At 38.6% G+C, this 15,813-nt stretch overlaps 2 protein-coding genes across 3 annotated transcripts in view; both read left to right on the plus strand.

Annotated features, from left to right (window-relative positions):
- The window catches only part of LOC107702688 (28S ribosomal protein S6, mitochondrial-like), a 2,359-nt gene extending 1,606 nt beyond the window's left edge, over positions 1-753 (plus strand). The window contains exon 2 of the mRNA XM_016505082.1: positions 424-753. The gene's annotated coding sequence lies outside the window, so the exon portion shown is untranslated. The remainder of the gene's footprint in view (positions 1-423) is intronic.
- Positions 754-2,752: 1,999 nt separating this feature from the next.
- Positions 2,753-15,121, plus strand: LOC107702686 (prosaposin). 2 transcript variants are annotated; one of them, XM_016505081.1, is made up of 15 exons: positions 2,753-2,911; positions 6,583-6,716; positions 6,803-6,877; positions 6,952-7,077; positions 7,904-8,089; positions 8,245-8,388; positions 8,487-8,543; positions 9,355-9,360; positions 10,780-10,932; positions 11,225-11,317; positions 11,859-12,036; positions 12,130-12,293; positions 13,967-14,047; positions 14,129-14,236; positions 14,351-15,121. In XM_016505081.1, the coding sequence occupies exons 1-15, from the start codon at positions 2,881-2,883 to the stop codon at positions 14,384-14,386; spliced, it is 1,572 nt and encodes a 523-aa protein (XP_016360567.1). In that variant the 5' UTR covers positions 2,753-2,880; the 3' UTR covers positions 14,387-15,121. The 2 variants fall into 2 exon arrangements, with proteins under 2 accessions (XP_016360567.1, XP_016360566.1); XM_016505080.1 differs by lacking the exon at positions 9,355-9,360 and having other exon boundaries at positions 2,754-2,911.
- The last annotated feature ends 692 nt before the right edge of the window (positions 15,122-15,813 follow it).

Here is a 15,813-nt window from a genome sequence, read left to right on the forward strand (position 1 = left end):
ATACATACACATAAATATAAACAGTACACTCACATATGTTATGTAAACAAAAACTTTTATTTTGGATGCGATTAGTAGTATTTGGACTTTATTGGAGTTAATGTTTTACACCTCTCTGCTAGGACACCTGTGTGAACTTGATGGGGACTGAGTTCAAATACCACTGTATGATGATCACAAGTCGGTTCAAGTCATTGCAAAAATGTAAAAATCGAAGTTAGTTCTGTGTCTAGCATTGTTTATTTTCAGGTGCTATTTGTTTTGATAAGCAATTAAATCTGCGCTAAGGTGTTCAAATGCGTTTGAGCTCAAAGCTCCCAGTTGTTGTGTGATTTTTGAGTATGATAGTTGTTGTCGTTGATGATGATGGTAGTTGTGCTCTCGTATGTGCCATAAGTAAATTCTTGTCTTTTTTCCCCCTAGGACTGGCGTCATCTGCTGGATCATGTGAATGCACTTTTGCAACGAGACAAGCTAGTAAATGTCAGCATCCTTTTTATAGTTTTGGAGAAATGCATTTACTTCAGCTAATTATGTGATGTATGTTTCCACAAAGCACTGTACGTATGACCTCTTTGCGGCATCAGCATTTTTGGAATATTTAATCTTAATATGACAGATTCTGCTTCAATAATTACATGCTCATAAATAAATAACATAAAAATGAAGTTGTATATCTCACTCTGTGACAGTCATACTCTTCCACAAACGTGACTTACAAATAACGAAATAAATGTAAGTGTTGTCGAGGAACGCTGTGCCTTAAGTGATTTATCCTCAGGATACTGTAACATGAGACGTGCTGTTATGCAAAGCTTAAACTTTTCCTCTTAGAGAACATAAAGTAAACGGTCACCAGAAGAAACAAAAAAGATAAAACACGGCAGTTTACACATGAAAAGTGTTTAATCAATTCGAAATCAAATCAAGCAAGATGCTGAAATAATACAAAGCTCTTTCTCTCTCTCAGTCTGTTGTCATGGCATTCTGGGTTTTATTGTAAACCTGCTTTGTTTTCCAATCTCATTTCTTGTAAGTGGTTTTATTCATCTCTATCTTACAGAGATATTGGCCTTGACTAATGTCACCAACATAGTTAGGGGTTCTTCTTTTAAGGTGTTTTTTTTTTTTTTTAATTCGTCTTATACTCTTATAGAGTCCCTTATATAAATGGGTTAAAGAGGTGTCCAAAAATATATTCAAAAACATTGTTTTTAAATCTTCAATCTACCAACATGTCAAAAGTTTGTATTTTAAAGGGGTCATATGATGCTTTTTTAAAGATCATTATTTTGTGTATTTGGTGTAACAGAATATGTTGACATGCTTTAATGTTCAAAAAACACATTATTTTTCAAATACTGTACATTATTGTAGGTCCTCTATGCCCAAGGAAAACTTGAAATCGCATCATATGACCCCTTTAATAGACAGGTTACATTTGATGTATTCAATATATAGAATTGAGTCATGTAACATTTTACAGTTTGTTTCAGTATTATAATGATCATTATTTTGGAATAAGCTGTAGTCAGAACAACTTTAGATAAAAGAAACATTAATATGGAATGAAATAAGTTAAACTAAGTTAAACAGTGTAGAATTATTGTTGTTGAAAACCTGAAACCAACTTGAGTCTAAATTTAGGAATGAACCACGTTGTATAACATTAAGGTATTATCTTCTTTTCTTATTCAAGCAATGCAAAACAGTCATAATTTCTCAGTACATAAGAACAAAGAAACAGCAGAATACAATAAACACATACAATAAGTATTGTTTAGAAGAACTTATTATTGTGAAGAACTGTTTTAAGTAAAACGGCACACAAAAGGGTAAATGTTCTAAGTGCACTTTAAATATAGATAAAGCTGGAAGGTATTAGATCGTAATAAAGTAATACCATGGTACTCTGATATATTTTCAAGTGGAAATTATATTCATATATAATGGGATCTATATGGTCCTCAAAGTTACTTTCAAAGAGTGCATGTCTAAAAAAAACATGGTAATAGGCTCTCTTGCAAATGGAAGTATAATTATTAACACACATTGAACTTGTGTGACACTAGCAGAGCTTGTTATGACGCTATATGGACTAGTTCTCTCAACATGAATTTACCACTAAACATCATAAGGAATAAAACTCTTCATGAAATTGATTACGTACACGTTTTAACCCAGAAAGCTATAGAAAATACGATTATATTGAAATATTATTTGAAGGGCAGAATTCGCCAGAATTATTATAATTGAGGTTTTTGAAACCGGAACAAAAAGTATTTGTATAATTTTGTATATTTAGTTAGTCATGTAGCAGACGCTTTTATCCAAAGCGACTTACAAATGAGGACAATAAAAGCAGTCAAAACTAACAAAAGAGCAACAATATGTAAGTGCAAATGACAAGTCTCGGTTAGCCTAACGCAGTACACGTAGCAAGGTATATATATATATATATATTATACACACACAAAGAAAAACAAGTAGATAGAATAGAAAAATAGAAAGCTAGTGTTTGTTTGTTTTTGTTGTTTAAAAAAAATATATATATATGTATAATTGGATTTTTGACTCCAAACTGTATAGCTATTATAGTTAGGGTTATATATGTATATATAAGGAAGACATAAATCACATCAATACTACGTAAAACTCCAAAATACAACAAAAAATGCAAAGTTCAAACGAGCTCTTTGATTAAAGAGGCGCATCAGTCGCGCGCATGCGCAGCGGTCAGCTGACAGTGAGCTCATCAGCATAAAAGCCTCATCACGCGACCCAGGCGAGGCACTGCAGCATAAACACCTCCAGCGTCCAACACAGACCAGAGTCAAAACACGACACTGCGGTTCGAGAGGAGCCTTTGCTAGAGTCACGATGCTTCTCACGCTGCTTTTGATCTCCACGGGTAATATGTTTGGACCGTCTTGTTGTTTCTCGTGTTTCGTTATGAGAAGCGTCACAGCTGCAGTTAATGGCGGAGGAAGCGTTTGGTAAACATGGCATGTAACGCTAGGCTACTGACAGTCGGGCTTGCTTAAATGGAAATGCTATCTTTAAATACACACCCTAACATATTTATTCTGGCTTTCCTGAACAGATTATACTTGTATGGCGATAATAATATCGTTTTCCCGGTTTGTTTATTAGTCATTCTGTCGCGTGTTGTGCTAACTTAAGTGTTTTTAAACAACAGCGCCCATGATGAGTCACTTATGACATTTTTTTTTTTGAAGCAATTTCTTTAAAATGGTTTATTTGTGGTGTTTTATTTTTTTTTAGCCGGTTTTTGTATGTTTCGTACACATGCATGTGTTCGTTGCGCATATGTTTTTGACTGGTCTAATCTGACGGAGGTATATTTTAATAATTATCTGCCGATTCTTTTGTATGAAACTGTTAGGTTAATTGATTATTTATTATAGTTCTTAATGCATTTCTTAAACACAAATTTAATTTGGATTTAATGCGAATCGTTTCCGCGTCATGACGCATCAGTTTTTATGTAACCTTCATCTCGCGCTTGATCGGTGCAAAGTTAGATGATTTCATCAACTTTCTCTGAATGCTGACACGGTGACCGAAACCTGCTTGTTTCCCTAACGCAGATATACCCATGCTGTCTTTTTATCTCTTGCAGTTTTCTTTTGTCTGACGTCTGATCAATTGTCTGCGTAATTTGTAACTAGGTTGCTTAGTGCTTCAAAATAACGCCTCTTCGTACTTTCAGGGATCAGATCCGTTGCTACATTTGTAGTTTCCACGTCCTCGTCTGTGTGCCTCTTTAAGATTTGCCATTACGATCACAATTTCACTTCGCTTTTTTTTTTTTTTTTTTTACTACTATGGAAGTCAATGGTGCCCATCAACTGTTCAGATAACATTTTTCAAAATACCTTCTTTTGTGTTCAACAGAATAAAGAAATTCATACAGGTTTGGAACAAGTGGAGGGGTGAGTACATGATGACAAGGATTATTGTTTTTGCTCTTGAAGGCATAGAGGTGGCCTTCATACTTTGGTCTATATGTGAGGTCAGTCTCGCGGCCTCTGGCTTGTGAAAAATGGTTTATTAATAAAACCACATATGCCTCAACCATAGTGTCTCACTTCCCATTGACATGCAGGTTTTTTTTTGTTTTTTTTTTTAGCAATTGCAAAAGAGGAAGCTGGGAACTGTGTCCTAGTTTGGTCTATTGGCCAATTAGACTCTGTGCATGACTTAAAAGTTTAGTGCTGTAGAGTTATTTTGAGTATGTGATTTTGTTTGCTCATGACATGTTGCTGGAATCGTTTCCGCATTTTGGGTAGTCTGATCACATCGGCAAGAATGTTTAATGTAAGATTAAGAGTTCGTTTATTGAATAGCTTTAGCTTTTTGCAGTTCTCTTAAACCCAGTGGAATCCTTTGAACCAGTGGAATTTAAAAACTCTGTTAATGAGTTCATGCACGGATATAAGAGAATTAAAAAAAATGTTGTTTAGAGTAGTTACTGTCATTTCTTTACATGCTTTTGCAACTACCCATTCCCATGTTTTCTGTCTAGCAGTAATTGTTATTGAGGCATCTCTTTCTGCTCTTGTATTTAACCGAAGTGCTGGTAAAATGTAAGTTTTATTGTTTGTAGGGTCAAAACAGTCTCATAACTAACGCAGTGATCATGCAAAGTAAATGACCCAGCTTTACAGCTAGTTCTTGGGCCATAGGTTTATGGCATAGAGCTTTCCCATTATCTTTAATGTCTGCACTTTGTTTCTCACTTTAGGCTTTTATTTAGGTGGTGTCTGATTTGGTTTTGACACTCAATATGGAGTGGCAAAACAGAAGTGAAAGTCTGCTGTTTAACAGAAGGTTGTGTTTTCATTGGTAGTAGTGTACTTTGTGTTTTGTCTGCTTGTGTTAAGAGTTTAGTCCTTTAGGGATGTTTTTAAAGTTTAGTCATGGCACAGTTATTTATGTATCATGTGATTTTTGACTCATTGGTGGAGAAAAAATCGGTATCACTGAGTCATAATTACAGAAACTCAGTGTCAGTGAGTTGGTAAAATGCACTTGCTCTTTCACATCTGGGTTTTGTCAACGTGTCTTTTGTACAGTCAGCTGCGGAGGGTGATGCTGAGCTGGTGGAAACAGACACTGGATCATAAGACTGCTTGTAGTTTTTGTCAGTGGTTGTGTCATAGGTCAGATGATATTGCCAACAAATTTTGGAATGCCTTGCATTAATTTTTTTAATTCATCAGGAGGAATGATTCTTCAAAAATGTATGTCTGATTAAAACTACCAGCCTGCACTCTTAACAATAAAGGTGCTTCACGATGCCATAGAAGAACCTTTTTGTCTAAATGGTTCCATAAAGAACCTTTAACATCTGAAGAATCCTTGTTTCACAAGGTACTTTGTGGCAAAAAAAGGTTATATAGATTAAAAAAAAAAAGGTAAGAGATGGTTCTTTAAAGAACCTTTGACTGAATGGTTCTATGGCATCGCTGTGAACCTTTTGAAGCACTTATTTTTAAGAGCGTGAAACTGTAGTTCTCTTATCCGCTCTAGGCAAGAACTCAAGAAATCTGCAGGCACAGACTCTGAGCCTGTTCATTGCAGGTTTGACTGATCACTTCAGGGGAAGTTTTAATTTGGAATTCTAATTTAAGCATTGTACTCGGTGAAATCAATATTAACTGGCTCTTGGTAGGTTTGGGGACTTATCACACATTACACGCACTAGCAGGTTCTTAAAAAAAAAATCCCTCTCTCTCCATCCATTTTCAGTATTGCTCTGCCATCCTAAGGGTCTCAATAACAGTTATGTGTGGAAAGTCTGATTGTGAAAGGCTAAAGCATTTTGTTTTCGTGTTTTGGCAGCTATAGTGATTTGCTTCTCAAATCTAACTTTTGATTAGAATTCAATGGAGTTTGTGCAAACTCGCTTATGCGTTTTCTACAGTGGTTGTCAGTTTTGGTCATGAATCACAGAAAAGACACTTCAGTAACCTGTTATAGAAAAATGAAAGACAAGTGATTGCTGAATCAACCCTCTACATTGCGAGTAAATCACTCGCATATGCGACTAAATCTTACTCTGGACGACTAAATGATGTCTAATATTAGCCAATGGCTAATAAATTCTCAGATTTCGGCAATAATAATCCTTAAAAATATAATCTGACGACATGTTTTTATCGATATCATATACAGATTGTGTAGGTAACTATACAGTTTACTCCGCTCTTCTCCCAATTTACCGGAGACCTAATTTAACGTGTTTCGGGAGGAGAGGATGAACGTGTGTGTTGTAAATCCCACAGCTCGGATGCAGCGCGAACTAACATGATTCAATTGCCAAGGTGTCCGTAGAGGGCTGTGAATAGATGGTGCTTCCTTATTCGGTGGCTATAATACAAATGGAATACAGTAACCAGTAATATGTTACTTTTTTACCTAAAATGAATCATGTGAAGTGTCACCTCTGAGTCTGATCAGATAAGAAGTGAGGCACTGCGGTGTAATTGCTGACTTGACTGGGCCATCACGTCTGTGATATACATATCTAATCTATTTTCTCTTGTTTCTTGCTAGCCGTGGCGAGTCCCCTGTTGGGTACGGAGCAGTGTGCCCGCGGTCCCCCCTACTGGTGCCAGAATGTCAAGACCGCTTCCCTTTGTGGTGCCGTCCAACACTGCCAACAGAACGTGTGGAACAAGCCTCAGATGGTGCGCTGACCTGATTCTCAGAAGTGCTTTTGTATGCCAGTGCATAATTCATGAGCTCGAAGTGTATAAAACCTCCTTTCTTGCAGAAATCTGTGCCATGTGATCTGTGCAAAGAGGTGTTGATGGTGGTGGAGCAGCTTTTGAAGGACAATGCCACAGAGGTATGCTGACATGATAGCACTGGAGTTGAGTACTTTTTATGGGAGGCCAAAGTCCAAATTCTTGTCAAATCTAGGGCGAACTCCTCGGATACATGGAGAAGGCCTGTCAGCTGATCCCTGACGAGGGTCTGGCTGACCAGTGCAAGGAGATTGTTGACAACTACTTCCCCATTCTCATGGGCATCATCGAAGGAGAGCTGGTGAGCCGGATACTTCCTTGCCTTCCCTTTTAACTAATTCAGTAACACAATTCCCTTTGTGATTTGAAAACGGTGTTGAACACCCATGTACCAAAACACAAGCTCTTTTGGAGCGGAAAGGCAAACATGCTGTTCGGAACTTAATGAACAGTTTCCAATCCAAAATTAATATTAAATAACTTAATGTTTTTAACACTTATTTAATAAGAAGGCATAATGTGTCGTCTTGGTGTATTGAGAACTGATTATATTTTTCTCCTTAAGGCCTGTTTACACCAGAATTATAAGTACGAATGTACCTATGAATGAATTTGTTGATGCTGATAATTAAAAAATGACAAATAGCAGTCATGGCATGATTGTTAAACTCTAGAGTGATACAGTAGAGAATAGTCATTACGTCCCACCAAATAGTGGATTTTTTTTAGCAATTTGTGCTTTTGTAAAAGCCACAAATCAGTGACATTCAAACATGCTGGTGAAAAATTGATCAAACCACAATTTAGAGAAGTTACTCTCACCATTAAGGTCATGAAATAAAATGATCTTAGTGGGTAAAATCTGAAATGAAGCACTTTGATTTGTATTACTCCAAAACTAACTAAATGCTTTGGTCTGACTAAACTGGTCTAGTGCCGCTAAGATGGTTAGCTATCCACAAAGCAGCCTTTGTGTAATAGGCTCTTCCTTCCCATAGAGCCTCATCTGTCATTCACAGCATCAGCCAGTCTTTAAAGAACTGAAGCAAGGGGAAATGTATTCAGCTGCAGATCCTGTTGGTTTATATCATGCTTTCCAATGCTTCTGTGTTCCCGTCATCTTGCAGGATGACCCCGGTGTGGTGTGCAGTGCTATGGGCCTGTGTGTGTCCCAGCAGGCAACTCTGGCTAAAGCTCAGCTCATGTCCAATGAGATCCCTGAGGTGGACCTGAACCAGCGTGTCAACCCCTTCCTGCTCAACATCCCTCAGCTGCTTTACCCTCAAGAGAATACCAAGGAGACCCCCAAACAGGTGAAGCTGTCACACCTGTATGTTTTAATGGAGGGAAAAAAATGGTGTCAAACATACTATGGTGTCATAAACTGTTTGTGTTTCTGATTAAAATATGCATAATTAATCTCATCCTGTATGTTTATTAACTGATTGGTGTTCTCTTCTGTCTGCAGACTGGTGGAGATGTGTGCCAGGACTGTGTTACGTTCCTCTCTGACACTCAGGAGGAAGCCAAAGCCAATTCCTCATTTATCAACACTCTACTCGCACGGGTGGAGAGCCAGTGTGAGCTGCTGGGACCTGGCATGTCTGATATGGTGAGCGCATGAGTTTACTAGAGTTGTGTGCTCAAAGTAAAGATGCCATTGTATGTGTGGGACAATTTTGGTGGTCTTATCTCTCATTTCTTCAACAGTGCAAGGAGTACGTCAGCCAGTATGGACCCTTGGTCTTTCAACAGCTTATGTCTATGGTAAGTGAATTTTTTTTTTTTTTTTTTTTTTTTTTTTTTTTAAATGTCTTGTGTCTGCATTTCAGCCATTTCATTCTTCCATCCTCCATTAACAAAATTGGGTGCATTAGTTCCTCTCCTTGTGGCACACCACAGTGAGTTTTAAAGGGGTAATATGAGGAATCAAATTTTAATGCACTATATCATGTTCTATAACTTCCAAAACCTCCTTCCTAGTGTAAAAAAGTGAATTTAAACTTGAGCTTGAGAATGATGTTTAGCAATGTGAGTTTGATGTTCAGAAATGTGGTCTGCCCTGTCACTAAGGAGGAAGTAGAGTGTGTGTGTGTATATATAGTGCAGATACTGGGTGCACGTATTGAAGGATAAGGCGGTTTAAAAACTATTGAGTTTTGTTTAAGTCCACAACTCCTGAGTAAAGGTGCTGCTCAGCACTGTATCTCATTTCACATGCACAGAGGAGGTTTGTATTAAAGACGGCAACAAAAACATCCGGTTTAAAGGGTCAACGAGAGGGTGGAAAATGATCATAAATTGATATGTGACTGCTGCATAAATGACTAACATTTATGAGTAGACCTTGGTGGGGGGAAACATTATTAAAATATGACCCCTTTAATATGGAGAGCTTGTTGCCGGTTTTGTCAGTCAAGTGAACAAAGCTGCTTTTGTTTCCTTGTTAAGACAACTCTGCCTGTCTGCCAGCTTAATCCACAACTCTAATCACTTGTTTTCTCTCCCTTATTTATTCCCACCTTCATTTTCTTCCTCTTTCTCTCCCTCTTGTCGTTTTGTTTGCTCTGGTCTTCAGGAGCAGGTAGGTTTTTCTGTGCTGCTAGTCTCATCCTAGCTTGTGCCTTTTAATCTCTGTCATGTGGCTAATCACCTGTGCGGTTTTCTAATCCAACACCGACCGTTGCTAATCTGTGCTGTTGTTAGACTAGCCACTCACGCACTCTTAAAATAGCCCTAACCCTGAGGATTTCATGTTTTGTGTAGATGTAGTACCAGACCGATCATCCATTATCATGACCTCCATCCATAAAAATACTGAGTAGGGTTGAAACCATGTACTGACTCTTCTTTGGTTACTGGTTTCATTCAACAACAAAATAACGGGGGTATTTCAGAAAGCAGCGCTAAATTTGCTGTCAAATAAACCCCAAACTCTTGGTTTTAAACAGAAACGTTCTTACTGGTAAAAATGGCTGAGAGTAAGTTCACTTGGCTCATTCAACATCCAAGAACACACAAAGACATTGCAACAGACCAACAAATCCTGCAGTAACATGGAAATGGATGCGAAGCAGCACACCATACTAAATAGTGATTTTATTTTATTTTCTTGTTTATTAGTGTGAAAAGTTATTGATATAATAATATTAAAGCCTGGCGCCTCATCAATAGGGTTAAGCTGCTATGGCTACTTAACTTAGTTACCTCAGGTTTTGGAACTAGAATTTGCGGTTATCTTATCTGCAAACTTGTTGCGCATGTCGTATAACCAGCTTTCTGGAATTTACCCAACCAAATTTCCATGCTATTTTGGTTCTGTCTACATTCTTCCCCAGACAGAGTTCCATTGACAGGGTTTCCTGAAATTCCATTCAGTAGCAAGTGTAAAAAAAGAACTTTCCATTGCGTTCACTTGCTCTCACAGAACTAAAACATTTTGTGACTAGTGTTTGTATTGCAGACTTGAGCCCGTTCTTCTGAATTAATTGGTCATAAAGACTCAATATGTGGGGTTGTATGTTTTTAATTGACTCCTTCAGTGACCAAATCTGTATTTTAGGTTTGTGTCCAAGTGCTAAAAGAATCATGAACTGATTAATCATTATTTGCAATTGGAACCAAATCTTTAACCTCCATCCTGAGAGCATTCAAACACATTTTCATTTGAACATGTGGTTGCTATAAAGTGTTATTGGTCTTTTAATTGAACCACTAGCTTTGGCCATTCATCAGATCATACTTGCACATCTTGTGCTTGCATGCATGGCAGGCATCAGATTGGCAGGGTGATGTTGGATGCTGTGGGCATGAGGTGGAGCAGCATCATGGGTAATTGGTTAGTCAGAGAGGTGTGATGCAATGGATGCTGCATGACTCCTCATCCAGGAAGATGGTGCATAAACGTATTAGTCAGTGCATGCCTAATTTTCCACTCATCCTGCCTTCATCTTGTGTAACTGGAGCCATATTACTCACTGAATATCTTACAACCCCTCTGCAGCAACCCAAGGACATCTGCTCTCGTGCTGGATTCTGCTCCACTCAGAATAAATCTGTGCACATGGAGAAGCTTATGCCTGCCAAATCAATCCCTGCTGTCAAGATGTTCCCTGCAACCAAACTTGAAACGCCTGTCAAAAGCAAGCCTGCTAAGGTACAAAAGCATATAGCTTCTGTTGTTTTCATTTGAATCGGTGTATTTGGTAGTTTAACACTTGAGCATTTAAAACTGCTTTGTGCGACACTTGATTCACTGGTTCATTTAAGAGAGAAAATAAAGAAATGGAAACTTTTACTTTTACTTTCATTCTCCGCTTTGACAATGTAAATTTAATTTAATGACTCTAAAATGTGGTCCGCTGTAAATGGCATTCAAATCAAGCTTTAGTTGGGAAATTGCGTAAAAATGCATGGTTTCCTTGATGCATGTGCTTCTGTTTTAATAGAATCTGGTGCAAGTACGCGACTCTCCTCAGTGTGCACTCTGTGAGTTTGTGATGAAGGAAATTGAGGACATGGTTCAGGGTCACACGTCTGAGGTAAGAAGCCACATGTAAAAGAATTGATTCTCCATTGATTGGCAGTTTAAAAACTGTAAGGACCAGTCTGGTCTGAATCTGTTGAATCTGAATGTTGAAATGTGTGGATTTTCATCAACAATTAGATGTAAAGATTGATTGACAGACAAACATAGCAGCAGCTGGGACTGATGGAATAAGGCCTTCTCCATTGAGAAAAGAGAAAGTAGATAAATATGAAAGGATAATGCATGCATCCTGGTGTTTCCAGTCAGCAAATTAAAGCTTGCATTGGATTTTCTCTTTTCAGTTGTGATGCAATTCACTCGAACTCTAATATTCATCATTATTAGATAAAATAAGCCTTGCATCAGTGCAGAAACTGCTTCACATTATGAAATACTTGAATTAAAAACAATACTCAACTGTATTTCAATATTAATAGTACTAACAGCGAGGTCTAATGTTTTTTTTCGCGCTCCGAGTTTTCTGGAGAACTTGATATGAATTTGCACCTTTATACATTTCCTGTTAAAGGCGTGCTGACACTCTGGTTTTTCAGGAAGAGATTGTGCAGGCTGTGGAGAAAGTCTGCGACATTTTACCCTCCACACTCTCGGCTCAGTGCAAGGACCTGATTGAGACCTACGGCCAGGCCATCATTGAACTGCTTGTGCAGGAGGCCGATCCCAAAACCATCTGCTCTTTCCTCGCTCTCTGCAATGGGGTCAGCCATGTCTGTAAGTGCCGATAATACTTCCGTTTTCAGTATAATGTTCCATTTGTTCCTCTTTCTAGATGTGAGATGCATTTGTAATGCTTTATTCTTGCAGCTGTAATGGACAAGCAACGATTTGAGGCAGGTGGCTTCTGTGACGTGTGTAAGATGGCAGTGCGTTATGTGGACGGGATCCTGGAGCAGAACGCCACTCAGGCTGAGATCGAGGAGGCTGTGCTGAAGGTCTGCGACTTCTTGCCTGACGCTGTCAGAGATGAGGTAGGTCACGCTTGCAGTAAACGGACACCCATACGTAATGTTTTGAATACATCCAACAACAGAACAAATACAATACAAGTATTAATTTAATTTAGATTGTCGGCAGACATTCTACTGTGCTGTTTCCAGCAACATGCAGTGTGAGATTTGTTTTATTTGCTAACCCATTTGGGTCATTTAAATATGCATTCAGGAACAAAATATGCGTCAACCATCTTCCCATACTTGTAATGAGGCAAAATGCTTGGTTAAAGGGATAGTTCACCCAAAAATGAAAATTGTCAATTACTCCTACTAATGAGAGTGATGACGTCATTACGCCGGATCTGGGTCAGTGCTGCCACACACTTGCGTCATGACGTGAACGCGCGTCCACAAGTGACGCAGTTGAGACGAAAATGTGGAATAAAGTCGTTATTTTTGTTTTCTTTGTGCAAAAAAAGTATTCTCGTAGCTTCATAAAATTATGGTTTAACCACTGATGTCACATGGACTATTTTAATGATGTCTTTACTATCTTTCTGGGCCTTGAACGTGGTAGTTACGTTGCTGTCTATGCAGGGTCAGAAAGCTCTCACATTTCATTAAAAATATCTTCATTTGTGTCTTATGGTTTGGAACGACATGAGGGTGAGTAATAAATGACAGAATTGTGATTATAGTTACCTTGCTGTCTATGGGAGGGTCAGAGAGCCCTCAGATTTCATCAAATATCTTAAACTGTGTTCCGAAGATGAACGAAGGTCTTATGGGTTTGGAACAACACGAGGGTGAGTAATGACAGAATTTTCATTTTTGGGTGAACTATCCCTTTAAGATATTTTTGATGGAATCTGTGAGCTCTCTGACCCTCCATAGACAGCAATGTAACTACCACGTTCAAGGCCCAGAAAGGTAGTAAGGACATCGTCAAAATAGTCTGTGATATCAGTGGTTCAACCTTAATTTTATGAAGGTACGAGAACACTTTGTGTGCATAGAAAACCAAAATCATGACTTTATTCAACAATTTCTTCTCTTCTGGGTCAGTCTGCCACCATTATCAAGAGTACCGCAATGCATGTGTGTGGTGCTGCTGACGTAGAACGCACTGCGCCTTGTTTACGAGCAGGCGAATGCACACGCATGTCGTGGTACTCCTCTTTAATAGCGTCTACTGTGACGTGGAGAAGAATTGTTGAATAAAGTCTATTTTTGTTTTCTTTGCGCACAAAAAAAGTATTCTCGTAGCTTCATAATTTCGGTTGAACCCCTGATGTCACATGGACTATTTTAATTATGTGCTTATAATGTTTCTGGGCCTTGAACGTGGTGATTACGTTGCTCTCTATGGAGGGTCAAAAAGCTCTCAGGTTTCATCAAAAACATCTTAATTTGTGTTCCAAAGATGAACGAAGGTCTTACGAATTGAGGGTGAGTAATTAATGACCATTTTCATTTTTGGGTGGACTATCCCTTTAAATGTTTGCTAAATTGTGCAGCCCTATTTATATTTACATTGCAGAAAATATTTCCTTTTTCCTCCCACATCGTGCAGCCCTACATCAATCAATCTCAAGTTTACGGTTTGAATCCTAGAAATGGACTGAATCTGACCACTCCATTCCTGTAGGAAATGATGTAGCCGTATAGGTGGAGTGTGTATCGGTCTAAGTGTGTTCTCCTTCCTGCAGTGTAACCAGCTCATTGAGCAGTATGAGCCTCTGCTGGTGCAGCTGCTGCTCCAGACGCTGGATCCTGACTTTGTCTGCATGGTAAGATCTACCCTTCACTCTCCAGCTCAAATCATGTGATCAAATGATGTTCCCTGACTGAGTTTGTTGGGGTGTGTACAGAAGCTGGGAGCATGTCCTGAGGCAGTGCAGAGGCTGCTGGGATTGGAGCAGTGCAGCTGGGGACCATCATACTGGTGTAAGAACGTGGAGACTGCTTCTCGCTGTAACGTGAGTATTGTCTTTCTGGTGTTACAGAAGACAACATTTTTGTTTTGAGTCTAGCCACTGCACATCAGAAACCGGCTGTGACTTAAATGTAGCTTCTGTGTTTGTGTGTTGTAGGCCTTGGACCACTGCAGGCGTCACGTGTGGAGCTAAAGGATGAGCAGAGCGTTCCACAACAATCTTAGGAAACTAAAGGGGAATTGCTGTAGAGCTGCTTTTCTGTTGTGAAATCAATATTTGGGTTTTCTTTAAAAAGTGACAACTGTCACAGCTAATTTAACAGCCTTGTTTCAGGGGAAAGAAAGCTTTTACTGAAAGGACATGTGTATTTTGAGGGGGCAGGGGTTTGGAGGGAGTTAAGAATGGCAGGTGTAGTTATGAGAAATACTTGCACTGAAACTTTTTTTTTTTTTTTTCGCTGTTTTGGGGACTTTTGTTTTTAGAAGTAATATTCTTTTAGTTGTACAATGTCGGTTTCTTTAAATATGCACAGCGCATGAGTTTATATGGAAATAGATTGTGCCTTTATCAGAAGAGGTGGTCTGAGACCCCTGAGAATGAAGATGAACTGCTTTGGATGCTCTAATATCCCTGCCTCCCTCTTTAACTGCAAATGCACCGGCAAGGCCAGTGATTTAAATCTTTGTTTTTAATGGGTGACACTTTTGGTCCTAATGGAAGTCAATTCTCTTTAACTGTCATGTTGTCTATTAATGATCTGAAGGGGGAAGTGATGTTGACATTATTCATTTGTTCCCACTAACTGATGCCCGTCGCTGATTGATGTGCCACTGCTGCCTAAATGTCAGATTTTATCCTTGTGCTTCACATTGTTCAGACTGAGCCTTTTGTGTTTTAAACATTAAAATAAAACCAACTTCAACCCCATTCTCCGTGGTTTCAGAAGTTTTCAAACCCCTTTTTGTCAGTTGATCAGCTCTGGAAGTTAAAATACCATTTGATGCGTCTTATTTGTAAAGTGAAAATTACAAGGTCAAAAACAGTTTTATGCTCCAGTTTCATACAACGTCTTTCTGGTGATGTAAACTAGACTTTTCCAATCAGTTTGCTTAAAACCTGCCTCTTTCAGTTGCAGTCACTTACTGTTGCTCTGTGATTTCTAAATCTAGTAATTTCAACAGGAATCCTTAAGATCAGGGCCCGTATTCACAAAACCTCTTAACTCCTAACATAGCTCATAAACATAACGATTTAGGAGAAAATCTTAAAAATAATGGGCGTGTCTATCCTAAATTTAGGACTCCTACATTTTTGCTCTAAAACTAGCGCCTAAATCTGTGGAAAAAAAATTCGGAGCAGTGAAGAGGACTCCTAAGTCACTAAGACCAAGCCACAAACTATCCTAAAATGGCTGTTGCCGGCAATCTGCCCCTGAATGCAAACATTTTAGAAACCTTTGACGATAATGACCTTTTTTAGAAGGTATCACCTTTGGTTTTGGAGGTGATCCCAACCCCAAATTTTCCTTTGATTATATATTTGTCATTAACCAGTTGGGCAAGAAGTAACCGCTGTTCTTGCATCCAGTTTTTTTTTTTTGTTTTTTTTTTTTTTTTTTT

Source organism: Sinocyclocheilus anshuiensis, unplaced genomic scaffold (assembly GCF_001515605.1).
Source record: "Sinocyclocheilus anshuiensis isolate Anshui unplaced genomic scaffold, SAMN03320099.WGS_v1.1 scaffold6, whole genome shotgun sequence".
In the NCBI taxonomy this organism is placed as follows: domain Eukaryota; kingdom Metazoa; phylum Chordata; class Actinopteri; order Cypriniformes; family Cyprinidae; genus Sinocyclocheilus; species Sinocyclocheilus anshuiensis.

Excerpts from the sequence above, each read along its gene's own strand:
- LOC107702686 (XM_016505081.1), top strand. The coding sequence starts at position 2,881 with ATGCTTCTCACGCTGCTTTTGATCTCCACGG. Across the intron at positions 2,912-6,582 it reads GCTGCTTTTGATCTCCACGG|CCGTGGCGAGTCCCCTGTTG; the intron begins GTAATATGTTTG and ends GTTTCTTGCTAG. Across the intron at positions 6,878-6,951 it reads TGAAGGACAATGCCACAGAG|GGCGAACTCCTCGGATACAT; the intron begins GTATGCTGACAT and ends TGTCAAATCTAG.